Below are 26,872 nucleotides of genomic sequence, written 5' to 3' on the forward strand. Positions count from 1 at the left end.
GCACCTTAAAGACCAACTAAGTTAGTTCTTGGTATGAGCTTTCGTGTGCATGCACACTTCTTCAGATACACTGAAACAGAAGTTGCCAGATCCTTCTATATAGTGAGAACGTGGGGAGGGGTGTTACTCAGAAGGATGGTGGGAATGGGAGATAGGCAGATAGCTGAGAGAGCCTGTTGACGACTCTTAACGACTGTAAGACATTCTATACAAGATCTCAAAGTAGCTGTTTTACTGCAAAGGAATTTCAGAAATAGACTGGAAAGAGAAGCTGCTGAATTACAACTCATTACCAAACTTAAAACCATGGAGAGACCTGGGCTGAACAAAGACATTGGATTCTTATCTCACTATACATGACTTAACCATTTCTCACCTTCTCAACCCTTGCCTTTTCCTGTAAGACCTATTACAGTCGTTAAGAGTCGTCAACAGGCTCTCTCAGCTATCTGCCTATCTCCCATTCCCACCACCCTTCTGAGTAACACCCCTCCCCACCTTCTCACTATATAGAAGGATCTGGCAACTTCTGTTTCAGTGTATCTGAAGAAGTGTGCATGCACACGAAAGCTCATACCAAGAACTAACTTAGTTGGTCTTTAAGGTGCTACTGGAAGGAATTTTTTTTTATTTTGACTATGGCAGACCAACACGGCTACCTATCTACAACCAGTCCAGCAAAGTTGGTGTAGAAGAATCATCGTTTCGACATTGATGAACTTTGCTTCTTCCAGTACAGTGGCATTACTTCGCCTGTTTCACAAGCATACAGTAAGGTTGGTAGGCAGCTACAAATGCCCCCAGTGGACTGTGTTTTAGAATTTTATTCAATATCCCCCTCTTAATAAGTAGGGTGGTAAGTTTTCATGGTGTACAGTATTGTTTTAACTTTTTGTGATGTCCTTATGATATTGTAAGCCACTTGGAGATTTCTTTGAAATATGAAACATAAAGTAGTATATAGGTATGCAGGGGCTGCACTTGACTCCTAGGCCAGGGGTTCTCAACCCCAGGTATAGATTATAAAAGTTCTCCATGGTGTCTCAACCTGTTTTCTTTTTGGCTTCCCGCATTCAGCCACATGAGCAGTTGGCTCAAATGAGATGAAATTATGAAACAAACTTCTTCAGCAGGTACATTATGGCAGTGTTTCCCAACCACTGTTCCGCGGCACACTAGTGTGCCGCGAAATGTTGCCTGGTGTGCCGCGGGAAAAATAAAAAAATTCGAAAGATAAAGTCAAATTTTCGATTGGGGCGCCGTCACTAGATGACCCCTGGGGTTCCCTCCCTCCCTCCCACTCTGCGCCTCCCTCCTCCTCCTCCGGGGAGGCCCTTCCTGGCTCTCGGCCAAGGCTTGGCGGCTGCCACTCACTCACTCGCTCGCCCACCCGTCCCTCCATCCCTGCACCCGGCCTCTCCCCCTCCGTCAACGGCGCGGGGGCTGCCGGGATCCGTAGTCCCCTCACCCTTGGGCTCCGCGCCCGCGCGGTGTGCGCGAACTACGTTTCCCAGTGTGGCCTGGTGGGCCGGGCGTTTTGTTTGAAGCGCTCTTCTCCCGGCCATGGAATGAGCACGGCGGCGGCGGCCGGGCGGGCAGGGGCTCTTCCGCGCAGACCCCGCGCAGCCTGCCTGCGCCCCCGCGGAGATCAGGCGGCAGGATGGAGCCCGGGGATCCCCGCGGAGGCGGAGCAGCGGAGGCGGAGGCTGCCCCCCAGGTAGGGCTGCATCGGGGGGGGTGTTATTTTTGCAATGCTGCATCCGCGCCGGAGGGGACGCATCGGACCGCGGGGAGACCCCTTGGCGGGCGTGCAAGGCAATGCATGCGTGCAGGCGTTGCATGGAGTGCAGTGCAATGCAATGGCAACGCGGCGCCCTGCATGCATGCATGCAACTTCCACCGGCGCTCCGGACTTGGCAGGTGAGGGGGGTCCCCAGTGGGCGGCAGAGAGAGCCGGGAGGGCGAAGGGGAGCCGGGGGGGAGCAGCGCTGCTCCCCGAGCCGAGCCCGGGGGGAAACTTCGGCGTTGTTGCGCCGGGTGTTGGAAGCGGAGGCTGGCGGGGGCCCCTCACCTGCAAAACCTGGTCGCCTCTCATATATTTCGTGCATTGCATTCATCGCCCGCTTTCTCCTCCAAGGAGCTCCCAGGGGCGCGCGTGGTTCTCCCCGTGTTATCCTCGCAACAACAGCCCTGCGAGGTGGGTCAGGCAAGTGGCCCAAGGGAGCACCCAGGGATTGTCCTGGCCAGGTGGGGTGATTTGAACCCTGTTCTCTGCCTGGTCTTCGTCCTCATTTAGCCCCCACATGTGCATGACTGTGAATGACTGAGGTTTTCCCCCCTCGTCTTGGCTATGGTGTGAGTCTGTGCTGTTAATTAATGGGGTTCTGCCTTCGGAGAAGATGAGCCAGCCCTCAAGGAGGTGATTATGTAATTTGCTAGCAATTCATGTCCCTCCCGGCGTGACGCTGCGCGCTGACGTCATGGGGCTGTAATGGTGGTGTGCCTCGAGATTTTTTTCATGAAACAAGTGTGCCTTTGCCCAAAAAAGGTTGGGAAACACTGCATTATGGAAACACTCTTCTTCAGCCGGTGCACTGTGTGGGCAGCACTTAGAGCTAATTAGGAGTTTGGCTGTTGAAAGCAGATTTTCCAGAATCTTCAGCTGGCCAGAACTTACATCAGTCTCTTGAATCAGGCCATCTGCTCAACTAAACTGCTTTCACAGTGGCCAACCAGATGCCTGTGCATACCCTGAAAGCAGGAGCTAAGGGCCACACCACGCTCTCCACTACTGGTTCCCAGCGACAGACATTCAGAGCCATGCTGCCCCAACAACAGATGTAGAACATATCCATCAGCTTTACTAGCCATCCATGGGCAAATTCATGGAAGATAAGGGTAATCCTTTTTCATGTTCACACCCATGTCCAAGTCCTATCACTCCCTCCTTTTGTACAAACCCACCCACCCCCCAGAGAAAAACCAGCCTGTGGTAACTTCCTCCCTCACACTGCAACTACAAAGGCTTCTTCCCATCTTTCTCCAATATATGAAGCCACCAACCCCTCCTCTTCTGCAGCCTCTTTCACGCTCCTGCTTTTGATTCACTATGTCCCCAGGCCTGCTATGCCTTCCATTTTCACAACCCCCCTTACACACCTGTTTTCAGCTGCACTCCTTTTCCTCTCCTCCTCCCATTTCCACCCCTTCTCCCCTGTCTTATTCTGCAGCCTCCTTTGAACACACATCATTATCCGTTTCACTCTCTTTTTTTCTTCCTGCCTGGCTTTGAAAATTGCCCTTAAGGAAACAATTCGTCAAACCCTTCCCTAATAATAATAATAATAATAATAATAATATAAGAATAAAAATGTCACTCTTAGACAGGTCCAGTCCTTGCTAGATCATTTCAACTTCGCATGTAGAGTAGTTTCACCAGGCCGCCCATTTTGCTCCCGCTTAGCCAGGCTGTCAGCGGGCCTCAAGCATCCACACCATAGAGTAAGACTCCCCAAGTCGGTCAAGGCAGACCTTGAGATGTGGATCAGATTTCTGGAACACTACAACAGAGTCTCCCTATGGCAGGAAATCCTTAATTTGGCCTCTGATTTCCAGGTCCACTCCAATGCGGCAGGGTCCCTGGGCTTTGGTCTGTTCTTTAAGGGACATTGGTGTGCACAACAATGGGCAGCAGAGTGGCAAGGGAAGGCCATCATGCAGGATCTCACTTTTCTAGAGTTTTTTCTCATAGTTGTGGCTGTTCACATATGGACCGAGGAGTTCCGGAATCACCGGGTGTGATTCAGAACTGATAACCAGGTGGTGGTTAACATACTGGCTTAGCAGTCATTGTGTTCCAAGAGGGGTCTCACCTACTTCGATCATTTGTGCTCTGATGCCTTGCTTCCGGTTGTTAACACCTTGGGCTCAGCTGCTGCCAGAACTCTTTCCGGATCACCTACGGAACCTTGGAGACGCGAAGTGATCAAGGGAGTATTAGCGTTTGTTGCATCCTCTACCCTCAGGTCTTATAAGAAAGTATGGTGCAACTTTACGGGTTTCAGGTCCAAAGTATCGTCCCTTTCCCCTAACGTATGAAACTTAGGTCAATTTGTTGGTCGAAGTTTGAGGCCCGGCTGTTCTCTGTGGCATACACTATAGCCTTCTTTGGTGTTTGAGGTATAGCTGTTCTTTGCGGCATACGCTATAGCCTTCTTTGGTGCCTTTAGGGTTGGCGAGGTGGTAGCAGAAGCTACCTCAAGTGGAAGAACGTGCAGCCTTCTCCTGGAGGACGTGCAGGTGTCCAGTTCAGGCAGGATGGTGCGGGTGCATCAGTCTAAGATGGACCAGGGCGGTAAGGGCACCATAGTCCAACTCACCGCCTCCAGCCAGAAGGGCCCATGCCCAGTAAAGAACACCAGGCAATACCTTTACCTCAGACCTCCCGGCCCTGGCCCGCTCTTTATTCATGAGGATGGATCCCGATTGATGAGGCACCAGTTCACCAGGGTACTTCGCAAAGCTATAGATGCCTGCGGTTTCCCTTCCAAAGACTACGCAGCACATTCATTTAGGATTGGTGTGGCCACAACGGCTGCACACATGGGCCTCCCAGCAGACAGGATCAAGGAGATGGGCCGCTGGAAATCTAATGCCTACAAAATTTGCATCCGATAGTATTCTGAGAATGCTCCGCTTACCCGTCTTTTCTTTTATTTCTTTATTCTTAGCTGTCTTCGGTAGTCAAGTGTGGATTTGCGGCCACAGTATCGTGCATTGAGCCTGCCTCCGGTCAGCAAGTTCTGGCTTCATGCCTAACCTGGGCTACCATCGTGGTTGCGAGTTTCCTGGTTTTCAAGAAGGAGCATGCACTGGCAAGAACTCATGCCACTGCTGAAGGCAAAAGCTGCACTGATGGGGCCCCCTAACATTCTAATCATTCAGCTGGGGGCTAGCAGGAAGAGTGTTGACTTGTTGTGGAACATGAGAAAGGACTTGGACGAGTTGGCTGCCTTATTTCCCAGAACAACCCTGTTCTGGTCCTCTCTCTTGAAGAGAAAGGTTTGGCGCGGTGCGCATAACATTATGGCCATTGAGAAATCCAGGAAACTCTGGAATTGCGCGCAGTAGCACGCAAAGTGCGTTTTATGAATGGCCTAGTTATATCTCATGATGATATCCGGATTGGCGACCAGACCCTATTCCGGGATGACGGCGTTCATCTTTCAGATCGGGGAAATGACATATGGCTGGCTAACGTATCCAATAGTCTTAGGGATTGGTTGCAGCTGTGAGGGTATTGGTGGCGAGCCTTTGGGCTCGGGTGGCGGTTAGGCATTGGAATGTGTTGTTGGTGTTTCGGGGGGCAAGTTGTGGCCATTGCCTTCCCCGACAATTTTGGGTATTCCGCTAAAGGAATCCAGCGGTCGTGGATCCTGTCCGATGCCTGTGTGGTGGGAGGCCATGGCACGACCCTCGGTGACATTAGGAGAGAGCCTATAGTTGTATTAGCATCAACATAACATTCACCTTCTGGTGAATAAACCCCCTTAGCACAGGCTAAGCTTCTTACAAAAATATTTAAAACATTATAGCAGACCAAAAATTAGAGATCTGTCTCTCTGAACATCGACACCATTGGCCTTCATTCCAGCCCAAAGCTGTTTGCTCCAAGAGTGCATCCTTTGTCTTTGGCTGCTTGAGAACAAAAACCTCACACAAAATGGAGACCCGTAGATTAACAAGTGCATAGAAGGTGATTCTTTCTGTGATTGAAGTCAGGCATCTGACAGAACTGAGAACATCAACAGCTAACCTTCAACCTGCTAAACAGCTAGAGAGCTTTCCTTGCTCTTCTTTAGCTTCTATGGAATTGTCCATGTTAAACTGTTGGTAATATACATCTATTCTCCACCTCAGTCTCAATTAAACAAGATTTACACTGGGCACTAATAATCTGAGGGATCTTGACAAGTTTCATTCACTCAACAGAATAGAAAAAATATCACAAGAATGCTTATCAATTGCCCTCATTGACTCCCATTGCCTTAGCAACCTTCCCTGACAGATCACAGCATATGTGACTTCACGCCTTAGCGATAATGTCAGTGGTGTACTATACAGAAGTGTACTATATTTTTGGAACCTTATTATATAGGAAAACCCTTTAAAAAACAAAGCATTTAGAATACATTCCCATTGATAAACCATTGGTTCATTCATAAAAGCAGGGTAAAATGGCTATTTCTGAAAGCATGTGATGCTCCATGATGAGGCTTGCTACAAGGTAAGAAAAGGTTTCTAGATAATCTTTGGGTACAGTAGGAAGACTGGGATGGAAGTGTTTGTTTTAAACAACAGCAGAGATTTGAGTAAAGCGGAGATGGAGGACACTTAAAAGAAAATGGAGGTAAAAGAGTGATGGAGAGACACTGAGGATTTTAATAATGATGATAAGGAGGGGAAAGGGGAGGGGGAGGGGGAGGAGGATGAATACCAGAGATGGGTAACACACAAAAGATAACATGAACAAAGTAACACAAGACAGCCTTTCCAAACTCCCTTCTTGCTGCATTTGAATACAGTGGTACCTCGGGTTAAGTACTTAATTCTTTCCAGAGGTCCATTCTTAATCTGAAACTGTTCTTAACCTGAAACACCACTTTAGCTAATGGGGCCTCCTGCTGCCGCCGTGCCACCGAAACACGATTTCTGTTCTCATCCTGAAGCAAATTTCTTAACTGGAGGTACTATTTCTAGGCTAGCGGAGTCTGTAACCTGAAGTGTATGTAACCCGAGGTACCACTGTATTCTGTTCAGTTGCCACATCTCTTTATGGAAATCTGTGACAGTCTTCCAGAAGCCCCTTCCATGCCATCCTGCTCTCACTTTAATAACACAGGAATTGTAAGTCAATGAGTGCCTTTCTGGAACTCCATGAAATTTCACCAAATGCCCTTCCAGTCTACAACCACCTCAGTTTCACCACAATGGCCATGAGGCCAAGAGGTTCACTGTTAGGTACAAAGTCACAAACAATTGGTACATCACATGCACGTATATTTATCTTCCCAGTGATCCTGTGATGCTGGAACCTGTTTACATTGCTGGATCCAGCGAAGTTTACGTTTTTCATTTTATGATCTCCATAGTTTAACTATGCACACTTTGAAAACCTTCCTTGATCTGTCCTGAATATTCCAGGATTCCATTTCCTTCTGTGTCTAGCATTATCAGAGAAGCTGAATAAGTCTTCTATATCCATTTTTTCTGTGGCATGCATAATCTTAAATAGGTTTCTCACCTCTCTTTTTTGTCTTTCCTCTAAGCTAAAATGTCTCAAATTTTGTAATCTTTCCTTGTGTGGCCGTTATTCCATCCCCTTCAGCATCATGATTCCCCTTTTCTGCAACTTTTCTAAATCTAAAATACCCTTTGTGAGTTGAGGTCAATGTACACAATAATGGAAATATGGCCACAGCATATATTTCTATACCGGTGTCAATGATATTGACATTTTCATATTCAATTCATTTCCTGATGAGCCTAGATGTGGAATTTGCCATTCTCAGAACTGCTGTATGGAGAAATGTCGAAGGGTATGTATGTATGGATGCATGCATGTATGTATGTATTTTAAAGTTTGTTTTTGTAATGTTTGTTTTTTTAAAGTTGTATTTTTTTGATGTGTTTGTGTACACACACACAGTTGCATTTATTAATCTAGGGCTTTCTTTCCCCTTCATGCTTCTCTAATTGCAATACATAAATTAAAACATTTCTGCACTTAAAAAACTGCAGTTTCCTCTATTGGCTATTGGGCTCATGCCTTGTTTTCTGGGGTTAGGCACTCTGGGAGCAGAATGCTGAACTAGAGGGGCCTTTGATGCAATCCAGCAAAAATCCTCTTATGTTCCTGACTCCTGAATCTCTCACTGGCTCTCCAGAATTCTGCCAAACAGTAGTAGTCTGCACTGGGTGCCTAGTGCAGCGTGGCAAATCTCAAAAAAGCAGCTGCAAATGCAAACAATGGACTGCATTTTAGAGCTTCCTTCAATGTTTCCTCATGATAAGTTGGGTGGGGAGCTTTTCATTGTATTTGTTTGAACTTTTGTGATGCCCTTCTGATATTGTAAGCAACTCAGATTTCTTTGAAATATATGGTATCTGAAGAAGTGTGCATGCACACGAAAGCTCATACCAAGAACTAACTTAGTTGGTCTTTAAGGTGCTACTGGAAGGAATTTTTTATTTTGAAATATAGAGTGGTATAAATATATCATAAATCAATAAAATAACTAATCGTTACCCATTTGTTCTTTTTATAAACACTCCTCTTTGTCACCGCAGATAACAAATATTCTTAATTTGATGAATACAGAGACAGAACATGGTTTTTATTTGCCACACCAATTTATTTTGATTATGAACAAAGATAAATTTACCCCTATACCATATTTTCATGAGCCTGCAAGCCCCCCTTTCCTACTTTAGCTTCTCTATTCCCTGCATCCCATTCACCCTGCACTACAAGCCAAATAAAAGACTCAGGAGTCCTGTGAATGGCAGTCGCTCTTCCTCTCCCACCACCAGGCAAGCCCCCTCCACCTCAGCTGCTGCGAGAAACAGTGTGATCCAAAAGGAAGAAGACATTGCTCTCTCCTAACTATCCTTCAAAGTTGAGCTGCTTTAGGGGAGGCAGAGTATCACAGCATCGTGCTCTGGTTATAGTGCCTGAAAGGACACCACTATGCATTATATTCTTGGTCAATTTACAAAACGTTGGTGATGCACAGCCGTAGAAATGCTTGTCAGGAATTGCACTGTCATCTAGTAAAGAAAAAGAGACATTTTCACATGAGTGCCTGGGCAGTAACAGGTGAGTTTGTGTGCAGAAGAGAGAATCGGAGCATTTTATTGTTTATAAAGTGTATTGAGCAAGTATAGAAAGCATCTCAGAACCATACATGTGATCCATTTGACATGGATGTTTAAAATGTAGATATTCCCACCCCAGGAATATAGAGTCTCATCTATATACATGCAAAGCAAAGATCATTACCACAGTTATGGTATCAGAAAAATAGAACTTTCCCCTACCAATACACATAGAGCATTTTCTGGAAGAAAGCCACAAACAGAGCAAGAGAGCAGTCCACCAACCTGTCTCCACCTCATTGGTTGGCAGTGCTACTTACCATGAGCAACAACAAACTCAGCGCACTGGGTCTCAGCATTATAACACTGGATGGTCTTTGAGCCCTCACAGGCTTTTGAGAGAGAAGGAAAACAGGTCGGACACACCTTCCCATTTAACTGACGTTTCGGCTCTGTGGAAAACAACCCCAAAATCAACACACGGTTTCAGCCTCTTTCTCCTCCCTCCCTCTCTTCCTTTTGTTACAGTGTAATAATTTCTTATTAAATTTTCAAAAAATTGATATAATCAATGCATAATCAATTTTTCAGACTCCCCACCCCATTTTCCACAGTCATTTTACTTCTTTCCCTCTGCTGCACAATACCTTCTATTTCTTATACCAACGCATCAATACTTTATTCTTTAATTTCTTATGCTGCTCATATTTCAAATCCTGCTTGTGACTTCATCATACAATAATTTCCTTAAATAGTCTGAAATGGGCTTCCATTTTTCCACAAAGCAATCATCCTTAGATTCTCTTATTTTGCCTGTTAACTTTGCCAATTCTGCATAATCCATCACCTTACTTATCCATTCTTTGGTGGTAACTTCTACTTCCTTCCATTTTTGTTCTTAGAGAATCCTAGCCACTGTTGCTACATACATAAACAACTTAAAATACTTCTTTTTGGAACTTCTTCCCCTATAATCTCTAAGAGAAAATTTTCTGCTTTTTTGTTTTTGGTTTTTGTATATAATCACTTTAGACATCTTTTATATCTCATCATATAACATTTGCCAAAAAACCTTCACCTTCTTAAAAGTCCACCACATATAAAAGAAAGTTCGATGTACCATTTATGCTTCGACAATTATTTACAACCTTTAGCCAATTTGTTAGGTGATAAATACCATCTATACATTATTTTCATACTATTTCCGTTGGAAGTATAACAGGAAGTATATTTCATATCAATTTTTCACAACCTTTCCCATCCATTTCAATTTTATGTCCTAGTTCTTTAGCCCATTTTATCATTGCAGGTTTAACCAGCTCATTTTTTGTTTCCCATTTTATAATCAAATTTTCTCTTCCTTCAAGCAGAACCTTTACAAAGTCAAAACTTTGATCCATAAAACCTTTTAATACATGTTTTCAAAAATACACATTAATTTGAAAATATTGGAAAAGTCAGAAGGATTATGAGCTTGGGTATCACCCATCTTGGATTTCTTCTAACTTTTTCAATTAAACTTGCATTTCCTAAAAAAAAACGATATGTTTTTCATTCATGTAAGACTTGATATCAGGTCCACACACTATACAAACTTCTCCTTATACAATTATTTAAAAATTCTCAATGTGCCTTTACCTTCCCATATCACAGGTAAGCGTACCACCCATACCGATTCCCATGTCCTTCCAAATTTAACAAATTTGTATTCTGTAAAGATATCCATTTCTTTAACCAAATCAGCCAGGTGCTTCATAATATAATTTTAAATCTGGCAATCAGAATCCATCTCTTTCCTTAACATCCATTAGTATTTTAAATTTGATACTTGGTCTTTCCCCCTGCCGGATGAATTTTCAAAAATTTATATTTCTATGATTCCTAGGCCTCAGTTCGCAGTCCTGTGAGATGGTTGCGACATTTCCACTTCATTCTTTTTCAGGAATTCATTATGCTGATGATGTAGATCTAGCTATTATCTCTAAAGATGAGACATAACACTTAAAGAACACTTAAATAACCAAAGACCCTGCACGGCTTCTTGTGCAACTATCCTGCATCTTCAGGTAGGGGAGGGAGAATAGGAAAGTGACCCATCCTCTTTTCTCAGCCTGCATTAGTTGCTGGTTTAGTCTTGGACTTCAAGCTATTCTTTGTCTTTTACTCCCTTTTATTTGCTTGGGTTAGTTTGGGAGACTTCCCTTCCTTCCCTAGCAATGCAAACTGTCAATAGAAGTTAAACCTGTTATTTGAGGCCTTTGCATTTTTAATTGGCTTTTGCTTTCTTGTTATGAATTAATTATTAATTAATTATTTGTACTCCGCCTATCTGGCTGGGTTTCCCCAGCCACTCTGGGCAGCTTCCAACAAAGATTAAAAATACATTAAAATGTTACACATTAAGAACTTCCCTAAACGGTGTTGCCTTCAGATGTCTTCTAAATGTCAGGTAGTTGTTTATCTTTTGTCCTTTTCACTTTATTTCCTTCAATCTGTGGAGCATTACTGAAAGTTTTCAGATTCCTGTTCCCCAAGGTCATGGTTGAGGGGTCCTGCCACACCATATTAGAAGAGCCAGGATGTCACCCTGTAGCTGGTGTTCCAGAGGTGGAGTTACTACTAGGAAAACTATCTGAAGAAGTGTGTATGCACACAAAAGCTCCTAACAATAACAAACTTAGTCACTAAGGCGCTACTGGAAGGAATTTTTTTATTTTGTTTCTATTAGGGGAACACTGTTTCCATGAGCCCTAGCTTCCACCACAGTGTCCCGTTGCACCAGAAGTAGTTTAGTCATGCTGGCCACATGATCTGGAAAGCTGTCTGCAGAGAAACATCAGCTCCCTCTGCCTGAAAAGCGAGATGAGTGCTGAACTCCATAGTTGATTTCGACTGGACTCAACCATCCAGGGGTCCTTTAACTTTACCTTTTATCTTACTAAGAGACAGCATGGGGACCACCTTTAGTGTCCTCTAACCAGCTGCAGGGAAGCTTCACCTTGGGCTTCATCTAAGATTTCCACTGTCAGCTATATGATATCATTTGTCTAAGGGCAATCATGCAAAACCCCTAAAGCCTCAATGCTATTTATGCCCAATGGTATATACAAATATGCATATACTTACGTTTTAGATATTTCTCGACACACTTTTTACCATGACAACACTCCCTGAAATTAGTCATGAAACGACCATCTTCCCTGGTGAAACTATAGTTCTGCGAGCTGCAATCTGTAGTACATCCCGATTCAGAATCGACCTTAACAGAGCCATCTGTGAGAGAACATTAGAAGGAATACCTAGATCAGCAAAAATTCAAATCATTACTCACCTGAACGAAATGTTTGTGATGCTCCCTTATATACATACATTGAGCAAATGGGTGAATAAAGAAAAAAAGTATCTCACAAGCACTGAATTTAGCAAGCTAATCCTTAAAGGAGTTTCTTCCAGAATCACCTGATAATTACAGTATAATTTCTTCTGCCAACCATGTGAATATTCCAGGATCGTTCCTTTAAAAGTTGCACTTAAATGAGACATGATTGACTGTATTTTCTGCACAAACAAAATGGCAAGGGCCTGGAATAGGTTGATCTGCCACCCAATGGCTATCCAGCTAGTTGACGCAAGAAGCTGTCTTATACTATGTAATATATATCTCTGAGAGTGGAGAATACAGACTTCTCTTTTCTCTATTTTTCTCCTTCTTTTGATCTCACTTCTGACCGGCTATCTTAAGGGAATAAATCTTTTTCCATGCATCTTGCTACGGGGAAATGTCTGCAAAGGTTTTCCTTTTTCATATATGTGTGTGTGTGTGTGTGTGTGTGTGTGTGTGTGTGGCTTCAGCTGCTGCCAGGGTGTAACCAAAAGGGTTTGAGGCTTAGGTTGTTTCTATATACTGCAGGCCTATTTGGCAGCAGCAGCTTGCTTTCAGAACGAGTGGTGGGGCATTGTACAATGTTCATTTGATGGGGCTAGGATCAGGTAAATTCTTTCTGATTGATCTGAGAATCTCCATTCCATCCCTCCTTTCCAGGAGTGCAGAATTGTTTATCTCCTGTGATATTGTACCATTCTGTGTGCCAGAATATGGGGGGAAATGAAGAACATGAAAAGAACATGAAAAGGAAAAAAATGCATTATGCTTCAGTTAGATAATAGTATTTGCAGCTTAATTTTCTTGAGTTGTGGGTTTAAATGTTTTCCCTACAAACATGAGAATGCCAATAGATTAAATAAAAGTTAAAAATGATGATACACTTTGCCATTGAAGCAAGAAAGAAAAGCAATAGAAACCACCTAACACAAAGTAATTGCTTCATTTTGCTAATTACACTAGTCAAGGAAGGGTAAGTTGTGAGCAATGTTCAAGTTATGTAAAAATAAATCTTAAATTGTGAGTTTAATAAAATCACTGCAAACAGTACCCATAAATCAAACATAGGGTGCATTAAATACTTTTCAGGGTGGCATAAGCAGCATAGTAATTCCATGTTGTCCAGCCCTTATATGGTTGCTGCAAGCTGGAAAGTATTGAGATGTCACTATTAGATATGTGGGGAGTGAGTCTGAGTTTCCCCCCCATACTGGTATAGCACTTGTTACTGAAAGTAGGTAATTCCTCCTGTGTGGGTATAAAATATTCTACCTGAGAGATTAAAGAAATTTAAAGAAATTTGGACACATTTGACTGATTCGTTGCAGTATTTTTAGCTAAATAAAACATTCCAAAAGGACAAACAGAAAGGCTTTTCCACAGAAATTTCAAGACTTGAGAAAGACTTGAGAAAGACACACACACACACACACACACACACACACACACACACACAAAAACACTTTTACTTGTACAGACTGGGAGGTGAAGGAGGAAGGAGTAACATCTGTCATGGTACAATGGGCCAGAGATTTTGGGTACAACATCCAGATGGAATCATGGGAGAGGTTGTGGAGGGAGGACCTAAAATTCACAGCGTGCTATGATTTGAAAGAGAATTGCATAAAGATGCTCTACAGATGGTACTTAACACCTGTAAAACTAGCCAGAATGTATAAATCTAGATCAAACATCTGTTGGAGATGCAGGGAGATGGACAGCACCATGATCCACATGTGGTAGCACGGCAAAAAAAAATCAGGGAATTTTGGGAAATAATTTACAATGAACTTATGTTTAAATATTCCTTCCCAAAGAAGCCCAAAGTCTTTCTGCTAGGTATAATGAGCAATGAAATTCCAAAAAGGATAAGGAAAATCTTTATGTATGCGGTAGCAGCAGCTAGGATTCTAATTGCTAAGGTATGGAAAGGGGATTCTATCCCCTCAAAATTAGATTGGCAAAATAAAAAGCTAGAATATACAGAACTAGCAAGATTAACAGCGAGATTCCAAGAACCTACAGATCAAAGATTCAATAGAGAGTGGAATATCTACAGAGAATATTTAAAAGAACATTGTAATGATATAAATTCTTTGGCAGGCCTGGAATAATTTGTGCATGAATTAAGAAATTGTTACATAATTAAAATAACAGAGGAATTTAGGAGAGAGTTAAGTGCACAGAGTAATGAAACTTTGGAACCACAGTGGGGGGATTGGAAGTCATGTCAGAAATAGTGATGGATAAACTTAAACTTTTCTTTTTCAGTATGTATGTACGGTGTGTAGAGTGTTAATTACTCAATTGCCTTTTGATGGTTGATGCATATTGTTTTGTGTTCTATTTGTTTTGTTATGTTTCTAAAATTAATAAAGCATTAAAAAATTTAAAAAGTATAAAATATTCTACCTAAGAAAGGTACCATGTTGAAATGAATATGGAACCATTTTCCTTTTTAAAAAACAGGAGAATGATAGAGAAAATAGTAATTCCATAGAATTGTATCATTTGGATTATACCTCCAGTCTCTGAACCATTTGAATTTACCCAGCAATGGGATGGCAAGCCCCAGTCCCCCAAAACCTCATGCCATCTGGGAAGACTGCAATCTTTGTCCCTACACCCAGCTCAGGGGCAACCCTTACCAGTAAATTCTTGGGGTTTGCTAGATGTTGCCATAGGTGAACCCTAACATTGGTAAACCCCAACTGTCTTTCAACCAGCAGGTGGACTGATTGATCATTGGTTACATACTCAATGCCTGCACCAAACCTGTTTTCAACTATAATCTATAAAGTTGTGGACTAATCTGAAACCAACACATGTCTCCTTGTATTCATCATTGGCTGCACACCTGACCGCTGTATCACTTGTGTCTGAACCCACAAAGAGTAGACTCTGATTATGTTGGGTGCTAATGAGTGGAGAGTCACCTGCCAGTGAGGTATTGTTACTTAGGATTTGGCCATTGGGAAAACCAGTTGGTGATGGAGCTGTAAGGCAAAAGCCAGAGAAAGCTGAGGCCTGAATATTCATTCAGAATGTATTAACTTTAATTAGTTGGCAAAGCTCAGAAGAAGGTTGCCAGTGGTTCTCCAAGGCTAAGAGGCTGACCTTTGTAAAGGTGGGGGGGGAGGTGGCACACTTTATTAGTTATTGACATGGAAAAGAACCATCTCAGTGCCTGCTTCCCAACACTGGAACTCCCTCCCAGGAGAAGCTAGATTGCCTCCCGTCTTGTCCTTCTCCTGGCAGGTGAAGACCTCCTTGTCCCAACAGGCTTTTGGGGAATTCCTGTTTTTATTGAAAAGGATGCTACCACTTTTTATTGTAATCATTGGTACATTTTACACACACACACACACACACACACACACACAAACAAACACCTATATAATTCTACTAATATTTAATTAATTGTTGAAAAAAATGAATTCTACAACATTGGGTGAGATCAGCATTCTGCGGCTTCCCCCTAGATATCCCAGGGTCGAAATGTTGGACCCGCACAATTAGGTATAATCTTACACAAAGGCTTTATACTCACTCATATTACTGACAGTAGTACGAGTATAGCAACTGCCACCTTTGGTAGTTTCACAACTTCCTGATGTTTTTTGATTTGTTTTGCTTACTTTACATTGCTTAGCTATTACTGTAAAGAGAAGAGAAGAAGAAATATTCAGTGCCAAATACATCAGTTCCTCAGTTGTGGAAAAATGAAATCTACATTCCCACCTGGATACAATCTACCAAGCCAGACATGCACAATCTTATTGGTCTCAAGAGCCACATGAGCGGGTTGGAGGCTGCATGCACACTGACACGCATCCTCCCCCTATCTCGCACACAGGAACATCTCCAGACACAAAGATGGAGAGACACACAGTCTTCATCCATTTTACTATTATGAATGCATACACTAAAGCAGAGACGTCCTCCCCCACAACACTCAGTGAGGTGCACAATGGGATTTTAGCAGTCCCATTGAATACTTTCACATGCAGCACTCATGTTGTATGTGAAGAAAGCCAACCTCATGAAACAGAAGTACACTCCACAAGGCTGTCTTCCAAAATTAGGAGTCCAGATTCCCACTATTCTAATAGTTTTAGCTTCATTTATCCTTCCTAGAGCCAATATCAGTTTGCCTTCTCTAGCCCACTGCATATCCCAACCTCCATTTGAAAAAGCAATTCAAGATTGCAGCTTCCTACTCACCTTCAGAAAGGATGGCCAAGAAGAGACAAGTACTCAGGAAGATCTTCATAGTGCTGGAGAGATCAAAAGCTGAGGAGAACTCAGTTCAAAGAAGCAGGCAACTGATGGAGGAAGAGGCTGCCTTGGGGGATTTATAGGCTTAGAAGAGGAGCCCTAGGCAGAACTGGTCCAGTGAGGGGGTGGGAAATGATGACAGTAGAGATTGCATGCTTTCCTAAACATCTTGTAATTTTATATTGGAACAGAAAGCATGGAGTAGAAATTGCTTTAAGTCATTTTTGGGAACTGTGTGAAATTCTGCCAGCTACCTCTTCTTTTGCATTCTCAGGGATAAGAAACATATATTTTAAATCCTTAAATCACCTTTGGAAAGCCCATGAAAATTCACCAAATAACTTTCCAATCTATCCCACCCCAATTTCACCACAATGGGAGCCACTGTTACAGAACCACTCTTCTTCAGAAAGTACACTGGATGAACACCACTTTGAGACAATTGGAGTTTGACTGCTATTAGAATATTTCCTTCTCGGTTCAAGTGGCTAGAACACACATCATCTTGGAAATACTGAGCAAAGAATTCAAAGGTGTTAGTTACATAGTATAGCCACCCATGTTGTTTATGCACAGCAAAATAATTTCCCTACCTTCATTAATCGCATCATGACTCCACTAATACAAGGCTATATTTTTAATGAGGAATGCTGAGTCATACCAGGAATTCAGTTATCTTAAACATAATAATAATAATAATAATAATAATAATAATAATAATAATAATAATAATTTATTTATACCCTGCCCATCTGGCTGGGTTTCCCCAGCCACTCTGGGCGGCTTCCAACAAAATATTAAAATACAATTGTCTATTAAACTTTAAAAGCTTCCCTAAACAGGGCTGCCTTCAGATGTCTTCTAAAAGTCTGGTACAGTGGAACCTCAGGTTACATATGCTTCAGGTTACATACGCTTCAGGTTACAGACTCCGCTAACCCAGAAATAGTACTTCGGGTTAGGAACGTTGCTTCAGGATGAGAACAGAAATCGTGCTCCGGCGGCGCGGCAGTGACAGCAGGCCCCATTAGCTAAAGTGGTGCTTCAGGTTAAGAACAGTTTCAGGTTAAGTATGAGCCTCCAGAATGAATTAAGTACTTAACCCGAGGTACCACTGTAGTTGTTTTTCTGTTTTACATCCGGTGGGAGGGCATTCCGCAGTGCAGGTGCCACTACCGATAAGGCCCTCTGTCTGGTTCCCTGTAGCTTGGCTTCTCGCAGTGAGGGAACTGCCAGAAGGCCCTCGGCACTGTACCTCAGTGTCCGGGCAGAACGATATGGGTCGAGACGCTCCTTCAGGTATACTGGGCCGAGGCCGTTTAGGGTTTTTAAGGTCAGAACCAACACTTTGAATTGTGCTTGGAAATGTAATGGGAGCCAGTGTAGGTCTTTCAAGACCAGTGTTATGTGGTCTCAGAGGCCACTCTCAGTAAGCAATCTAGCTGCCGCATTCTGGAATAGTTGACAGCCTTCCGCAGGGCCTGCAAGACAGAGCTGTTCCACCAGGCCTTTGGTAAGGGCGCAGCCTGACCCCCTCCTCTGGCAATCTGCACAAAATTTTGCTTGATGGTTGCCATTAATTTGATTTTAATTTGATTTAATTAATTTTATAATGAATGTTTTAGAATGTTGGACTATTTTGATTGTTGTTAACCACCCTGAGCCCAGCTTCGGCTGGGGAGGGTGGGATATAAATAAAAATTATTATTATTATTATTATTATTATTATTATTATTATTATTATTATTATTATTTCTGGGTCACCTTCAAAGGTAGCCCCACGTAGCGCGCGTTGCAGTAGTCCAAGCGGGAGGTGCACCACTCTGGCGAGACAGTCCATGGGCAGGCAGCGTCTTCGCCTGTGTACCAGGTGGAGCTGATAGACAGCTGCCCTGGACACAGAGTTAACCTGCACCTCCATGGACAGCTGTGAGTCCAAAATGACTCCCAGGCTGCGCACCTGGTCCTTCAGGGGCACTGTAACCCCATTCAGGACCAGGCAGTCCTCCACACCTGCCCGCCTCCTATCCCCCCAAAACAGTATTTCTGTCTTGTCAGGATTCAACCGCAATCTGTTAGCTGCCATCCATCCTCCAACCACCTCCAGATACTCACACAGGACCTTCACCACCTTCACTGGTTGTGATTTGAAAGAGACGTAGAAATGGGTATCATTTGCATACTGTTGAAAACCTAGCCCAAACCCCCTGATGATCTCTCCCAGCGGTTGCATGTAGATGTTGAAAAGCATGGCGGAGAGGACAGAACCCTGAGGCACCCCAGAAGTGAGAGCCCAGGGGTCTGAACATTCAGCCCCACCACCACTTTCTGAACATGGCCCAGGAGGAAGGAGCGGAATCACTGAATAACAGTGCCCCCAGCTCCCAGCACCTCTAGATAGTCCAGAAGGATGTTATGGTCAATGGTGTCAAAAGCCACTGAGAGATCCAGCAGAACTAGGAAACAGCTCTCACCTTTGTCCCTAGCCCGCCGGAGATCATCGACCAGTGCAACCAAGGCAGTTTCAGTCCCATGATGAGGCCTGAATGCCGACTGGAAGGGATCCAAACAGTCCGCTTCTTCCAGGCGAACACACTGTTACCCCATTCAGGTCTAGGGAGTTCCCCCCCCACACACACACCATCCCCCAAGAACAGTCCTTCTGTCTTGTCAGGATTCAACCTCAATCTGTCAGCTGCCATCCATCCAGCAACCATCTCCAGACACTCACCCTGGATGATTTAATACATACACACCAGAAAATGCATCTGTGTACACAACTGAATTGAACTTGGGCCACAGTACAGCCCCACAAACTCAGGGCCCATCTATCCTGGATCCTTTCCAAAATTAGTTCAGAGGCATGACTAATGTTTCAGCCCCACCAAGTGTCCCTATTTTCCAGGGACTGTCCCAGATTTTCAGAAGTTTCTGATTTGATCCCAGAATATCCTAATTATATATATCTGACCAGGAAGAAGGGGAGATTTTATATTTTTGTCCCCCTCTCAAATTATGAGCAAATGGATCCAATTTTGCTGAGTTCTTTCACAAAATTGTAGAACAAAAGCTAAAAGATACCTATTCTAATCCTCGTGTGATTCAAGGCTTATAAAAAGCAGAAATAGCAGAATCACCGAGCATCCTTGTATGCTGTATAGCATTTGGGTATTTAGCCAATGATGAAGCACCACAGAGGCAGATTTAGAGGAGCATGGACTGCAAGAAGATGAAACCTATCCATTCTAAAGGAAATCAGCCCTGAGTGCTCACTGGAAGGACAGGTCCTGAAGCTGAGGCTCCAATACTTTGGCCACCTCATGAGAAGAGAAGACTCCCTGGAAAAGACTCTGATGTTGGGAAAGATTGAGGGCACATGGAGAAGGGGACGACAGAGGATGAGATGGTTTGACAGTGTTCTCGAAGCAACTAACATGAGTTTGACCAAACTGCAGGAGGCGGTGGAAGACAGGAGTGCCTGGCATGCTCTGGTCCATGGGGTCATGAAGAGTCAGACACAACTAAATGACTAAACAACATAGAATGCAAGGTGAGAGATGGGGGGAGGTGACAAATTTTGGTGTCCCACAGGGTGCCACTGAAATTTGACCCCAAAGTCTGCCAGTGGCCACCAGATTATAAAGAGAGCAAGTGACGGGGAGATATCTGAGGTCAGAACTGCCAAAGCATTTGTTATATATAGCCATGTTTCTATTCCTGCAAAATAATGAAGGGGGGGGGAGAGGAATGATGCCTTATTTTTCTGAAGCAGATTTAACTTTAGACCCCCCAAGAAGAATTGTTTCACAACAAAGAGGCCTGTTTTCTTGAACGTAAATGAGCAATAAACCCTTGACAGGGAGTGCCTTTCTGCTGAAGTAAATCCATCTCCTTCATGCTTCATTTTCTGGAGGATTTTGAAAATTCCTATTCTCCCAGGCATTTAAAAGCTGAAAGGCGCTGCTCCTAGCAGCCTTGAATTTACTGTATTATCTGGAACCAGTTATTGCTAATTTTCAATGTTCTTATGGTTACTCAACCTTTTAAGATTTTTTTTTTTAAAAAAAAACAAACAGTTTCTTAATATACATCTTTCTTTTATATTTACTAGTGTCTTTTTTCTGTTGTCACCTGTCCTGGTTCCTTCGGAGGAATGGTGGGGTTGCAATACATGTTAATAAATGAATATGGCTGAAAACAAAATACTGATCCTTTAAGGATTGTACGTCTAACACCTAATTCTGCTTCCTGCAGATTTTTAACAGATCTGGCTTCTTATCCAATGACAGCTAGGCACCCTCAGGAGTCTTGCACTTTGAAAAACCAGTTGAATATTCAGCCTGAGTTCCTTTGGGAGGAATGATGGGATGGAACTTTAATAAATAATTAAAAAAAACACACGAAGTGTCAACAGTCCTGCTCCATGTTGATTATAAAGGGGGTGCATAGTCTGTCAAAGTCTTCTCTCTTATGGTTTATTGAGACCCCAGATAGAGAGATATGGAGCTGCATTTGGTTCCCAGGACAGGGGATCCCAACCCTAGGTACATATTATAAAAGGGCCCCATAGTTTCTCAAACTGTTGTCTCTTTTGGCTTCCCTCAGTCAGGCACATGAGCAATTGTATCCAATTAGAGAAAATTATGAAAGCACAGTTTTTTGGCAGGTACATTATGGAAAGACTCTTCTTCAGCAGGTACACTGGGTGAGCCCCACTTGAAGCCAATTAGGAGTTTGGCTGCTGTAAGAAGATATGCAGGAAATTTCAGCTGGCCAGAACTTGCATCAGCCTGCTAAATCAGGCCATCTGTTCAAGAAAACCATTTTCACAGTGGCCAACCAGATGCCTGGCATAGCCAGCAAGCACGACTTGAGAACAACTCCACAGCTGGTTCCCAGAAGCAGACATTAAGAACCAAACTGCCCCAGATGGCAGACATAGAACATAACCATCAAGTTTAGTAGCCATCAATACACAAATTCATGGAGGATGAGGGTAATCTGCAATTTAACACATCCAAGTTGTTGGACACCATTACTTCTTCTGATACCAGATTCCAAAGCCTAAATACATGCTGTGTGATGCAGTTATTGCTTCCATCTGTCCTGAATTTTCCCTCCTTCCGTTTCATTGCTTGTCCACGGGTTCTATTGTTATGAGAGAAGGTTACTTGACAGAATGGCTACATTTCCTCTGGTATGAAAGCCAAGAAGCCTTTGGGAGTTTGCTCTGCTCATGCCTTGTTTTGAGGTAATCCCAAGGGCATCTGCTTCAACTCTCTGAGAACAGGATCCTGAACTAAATGAGCTTTTGGTGTAGTCAGTGGCGTAGCGTGGGGGGTGCCAGGGGTGCCAGCCGCACCGGGCGCAACATCTGCGGGGGGCACGAGTCCAGAGGGAAGGGACAAGTTCCTTCCTCGGCCGGGCTCCCGCTGCCGCCACCGCCAGCCTTGCGCCCTAGCACGCGCGCCCCCCGCCGCCGCTGCGGCTGCGCTCCACTCACTGCTCGCAGGAGGAGCAGCCGCTGCAGCAGCGCTGACGCCGCCACCGACGCCTGGCCGGGCACGGGCAGCCTCCGCACCCTGACGCCGACGCCATCCCCTTCCCCCTTTTTTTCCCGAGCTGGGGGAGGGGGAGGTTTTAAAAGGGGGTCTTGCATTGGCGATCCTGCAGCACTTTGGGCCGCACGACGCGAGGGCGCAGCACGGATCAGCCACGACCCCACCCCGTGCATTTCCCGGGGAAAAGTGCTCCGCGTGGGAGGCGCGTTTCCCCTTCATTCCCTCTCGTGCAAATCCTCCTTGGGTTCCCTCCCCCGTCTTTCCTCTCCCTACCTCACAAAAGCCTCACCTCGTCGCCTCCTCGCTGCCTCTCGCCTCCGCAGGAGCGTTTCCCTCCGCGGAAGAAGGAGCAGGGCCCTTCTGCAACTTTGGATTGCAACTTCCTGCTTCCCTGGGAAACAGAGCCCGGCCGGGTCAGTTGTCCAGCGGAGGGCCAGTTCCCCCTCCCTCCCTCTCTCTGCAACCCTTGCGCCCCCCCTGCGTACTACTTGCAATGCAACTTCCGCGCTCCATGCGCTTTCATAAAATTTGTCAAGCTGGAAGGGAGCCGAGGGTCATCTAGTCCCACCCGCTACAATGCAGTAATACGCCGCTGCCCCCTACAAGGGATCGAACCTGCAACCTTGGCCTTATCAGCGCCGTGCTCTTAAACTGAGCCATCCGGGCTCCCCTTTCCCCTACCTTCTTGCGTGCCTGAACCTGTCCGCGTTTTGCATTCTAACACTTGCAAGCTCCATCCTCCAGCAGTTCCCTGACGCCGGCTGCGCTTCCTTTTAGGCCAATACTTGGCAGCCATAAACTCGCACCGTGTCCAATATCCTATAAAAAGCATTAATCGGAATACCTTGCAACATTTCATCAAAGAAAATTGAGACGCCCTATTCCATAATAATAATAATAGTAATAATTTTATTATTTATACCCTTCCCATCTGACTGGGCTGCCCCAGTCACCTTGGATAAAAATATAATAAAACATGAAACATTTAAAAAAACTTCCCTTCAGATGACTTCTGAAGTTGTAGTTACTTATCTCCTTGGCTTGGGGGGTGTCTAATAAAAATAAAAACAAATTATTTATACCCTGCCCATCTGGCTGGGCTTCCCCAGCCACTCTGGGCGGCTTCCAAAAAAATATTAATACGTCAAACATTAAAAGCTTCCCTAAACAGGGCTGCCTTCAGATGTCTTCTAAAAGTCTGGTAGTTGTTCTTCTCTTTGACATCTGGTGGGAGGGCGTTCCACAGGGCAGGTGCCACTACTGAGAAGGCCCTCTGCCTGCTTCCCTGTAACCTCACTTCTTGCAGGGAGGGAACCGCCAGAAGGCCCTCGGCGCTGGACCTCAGTGTCCGGGCAGAATGATGGGGGTGGAGACGCTCCTTCAGGTCTACTGGGCCGAGGCCGTTTAGGGCTTTAAAGGTCAACACCAACACTTTTGTGCTCAGAAATGTACAGGGAACCAATGTAGGTCTTTCAATGTAACTTCATACATTATTGTTGTTGTTGTTGTTGTTGTTGTTGTTGTTTAGTCATTTAGTCATATCTGACTCTTCGTGACTCCCTGGACCAGAGCACGCCAGGCACTCCTGTCTTCCACTGCTTCCCGCAGTTTGGTCAGACTCATGTTTGTGGCTTCCCCTCCCCATCCAGCTTGGTTTCCCTAGCCACTCGGAAACCCGAACCCTATGGAAATAGGGATGTCAAGGTTGCAGGTTCGATCCCCGCACGGGACAGCTGCGTGGTCCTGCATCTTTCCTCAGGGCCTGCAAGACAGAGCTGTTCCGCCTGGCCTTTGGTTTGGACTCAGTGGGACCCTTATGTCTTCCCTCCCCTTACAGTTTTGATTTGTGGGCTACTTTTAAAATGAGGCTGCTTTTCAAATTGCATTTTAGCCTGTATTTTAAATTGGTCCCTCCCCCCATTATGTTTCTATTGTAATTTTACCGGTGTTAGCCGCCCTGAGCCCGGCTCTGGCTGGGGAGGGCGGGGTATAAATAAAATGTGTCATCATCATCACCACAGGGGGTTGGACTAGATGACCATCGGGTCCCTTCCGACTCTATGATTCTATGATTCTATAAAGTCAAGTGTTACCGGAAAAATCCGAGGGCGTGCTCGCACTCGAGTGCTAAAATCCACGGGTTAGGGGGCGCAAATTACTTGCCTTGCCCCGGGTGCTGACAACCCACGCTACGCCACTGGGTGTAGTCCAGAAGGGATCCTCTTATGTCCCTGACTCCTCAGTGCATCTCCAGTGGCCTATCAAATAATACTAATCTGCCCTGGTTGCCATGAACTGTGTAGCAAATTTCCAGAAGAATTGTGCACTATAGCCCAAAGTCAGCTGCAGTTAAATACTTTATTCAGTATCTTTATTGCGGTCCATCGACCCATAACATGGATTCAGAATAAAATACAGATACATACAGACAACCCCCCAGGGAAGGAAGACCAAAGCGTTATTTGTTTAGTCAACATACCCATGACTAAACAAAGAACACTTTCGTCTTCCTTCCCTGGGGGTTGTCTGTATGAATCTGTATTTTATTCTGAATCCATGTTATGGGTCGTTGCACCACAATAAAGATTATTATTATTATGCATTATCAACCTCTTGATAAGCAGATAGGTGGGTAGATTTTTGGAATTCTTTTTGACATTTCCATGATGTTACTCAGGCTTTCCTCTGCTCCCTCTGCACATCAGATTCGTAGACCTCCCCAGTCCCACCCCATGCAGCTACTTCTAGCCACGAGTTTAACCTCTCAAGGACCCATGTTTGAGACCACTTCTCTCTTCTATTCTGCAGGCCTGCTTTGCACCCATTTTCCCTTTCGCACCCCATGCCCCCTCCCCTTCTTTTTGTGCAACCCACTTGGAAGGGAAGCCAGCGTGTGGTTGCCTCCTGTATCTTCCTCCTGCCACAGATTACAACTAATATGCCCCTTCTCACCTTCCACCCAATTTGGAAGCCACCCCTCCTATTCTGCAGACTCTTTCATGCCCCTGCTTTTGTCTTCACCAGGTCTCCATGCCAGCTGCTCCATTCTTGTTTGTTTGTTTGTTTGTTTTGCAACCCTCCTGGCACAGTCTTCTTGTACTTTACCTCCTTTTCCACTCCTTCTCTTTGCTCATCTCAACTTTCCCTTGCACACAGGTCCCCCACTTCCACTCCTTCACCTCTCTCCCACTTTGCAGTCTCCTTTGCGGAAATGAACATGCACACGCACTATTATCACCTTCACTCCTAACTTCCCCCTTCCTCATTTTATAATGCTCCCTGGCACACAAGCCTTCTCCCTTTCTAGGTTTCCTCTTCTCTGCTTTTCTGCAGCCTGTTTTAGCCACACACATAAGGCTGATATGCTTATTTGACTCTTATCCTGTTGGCTGGTTGTTCAGTTAGAGACAATTAACTTCAGCTTATTGCAGTTGTGTGTTTCTGAGTGTTCCCATTTTAGCAGTTTCATAGTGTGGGAGCATGGGGGGCATGCCCCTGGGCACATGTTTGTGAGGGGGCAAGACCAGGTGCCCCCATGACACAACAATCAAAAGTGTCTTTACACACAGAGAGAGACATTCACACAAACACATCCTTCAGAGCAAGCAAGGGATATAAGCAATTTGTCATTTTAGATAATATGATGAAACCATGCTTCTTCAGCAGGTACATAATGGAACCACTCTTCTTCCAAGGTATACTGGGTGATCACCACTTCAGCACAATTAAGATTATGGCTGCCCTCAGATTTCATAACAACTTCAAGTGGCAAGAACTTAGCCTGCAGGATCAGGTCATCTCTCCATCTCCTCTGAGGACACGTCAGCCCAAAATCTACTCTAATTTGCTGTCATGAGCACATGCTGCCGCAGTAAAGGCCAAAAAAATTTCCCAAAAAAACCCCCACAAGAGTTAGGTAATAATTTGAAATAGTCCACAACTTTATTGAATACAGAAGTAAGTAGGATTTCGCCAAGGCATTGGGTATCAATGTGGTATCAAGCAGCCCATCTGTTGGTTGATAAATAGGGAGTCACCCCTAACATGGACCAAGTGCACTGACCCCACTTGGGCTGCCAATGGGAAAGCTGCTAAAGCCCAATGTTCCCCGTGTGTAATTCTGGACAGAGACACCCTTCCTGGACCTATATTGAAAAAGGTGGGGGAGTGAATACCCAGATAGAAAATGCTGGATTGTTTTTTAAAGATAATTTTGATTTCCAATTTTCTCTATTAATTCTTCTAACTGATTTATGTTGTAATTGTTATATTCAATTATGTTACTATTATTAATTGCTTGTAAGCCACTTTGTGACTCGTGGGAGTGAAAAGCAGCATAGAAATAAAATAAATGAAATAAAATGTAGCTCAAAGTGTGGCTAGGCAGGTCTCAAGTTTCTGTATCTTCTCTTCCAGCATGGCAACCATTTTGCAATTGCACTTGGGCTGATGAAATATGATGCCATATGTCGCAATCAGGAGTTCAAAATACAGTGAAGTACACTGTTGCCAATGAAATGATGTACTCAATGGGTACTGGGTTATCTATAAATGACCATCTTTGTATCTCCAAAACAGGATAGAATCATAGAATCATAGAGTTGGAAGAGACCACAAGGGCCATCGAGTCCAACCCCCTGCCAAGCAGGAAACACCATCAGAGCACTCCAGACATATGGTTGTCAAGCCTCTGCTTAAAGACCTCCAAAGTAGGAGACTCCACCACACTCCTTGGCAGCAAATTCCACTGTCAAACAGCTCTTACTGTCAGGAA

The 26,872-nt window shown here is 44.3% G+C and overlaps 1 protein-coding gene across 2 annotated transcripts in view; it reads right to left on the minus strand.

Moving 5' to 3' along the window:
* The window catches only part of LOC310711765 (protein RoBo-1-like), a 38,407-nt gene extending 21,757 nt beyond the window's left edge, over positions 1-16,650 (minus strand). Inside the window, exons 1-5 of one of the 2 annotated variants that reach the window (XM_083514014.1) lie at positions 16,484-16,650; positions 15,810-15,917; positions 12,004-12,150; positions 9,198-9,329; positions 8,453-8,829 (exon numbers count right to left, since the gene is read on the minus strand). In XM_083514014.1, the coding sequence (XP_083370140.1) occupies positions 8,666-8,829; positions 9,198-9,329; positions 12,004-12,150; positions 15,810-15,917; positions 16,484-16,532 (600 nt within the window). In that variant the 5' untranslated portion in view covers positions 16,533-16,650 and the 3' untranslated portion in view covers positions 8,453-8,665. Of the gene's footprint in view, positions 1-8,452; positions 8,830-9,197; positions 9,330-12,003; positions 12,151-15,809; positions 15,918-16,483 lie in introns of those variants that run through there. The other variant, XM_083514015.1, reaches the window with a different exon arrangement.
* Between the last annotated feature and the right edge of the window lie 10,222 nt (positions 16,651-26,872).

Source organism: Podarcis liolepis (genome assembly GCF_965112155.1).
Source record: "Podarcis liolepis genome assembly, chromosome: 7".
Lineage (NCBI taxonomy): Eukaryota > Metazoa > Chordata > Lepidosauria > Squamata > Lacertidae > Podarcis > Podarcis liolepis.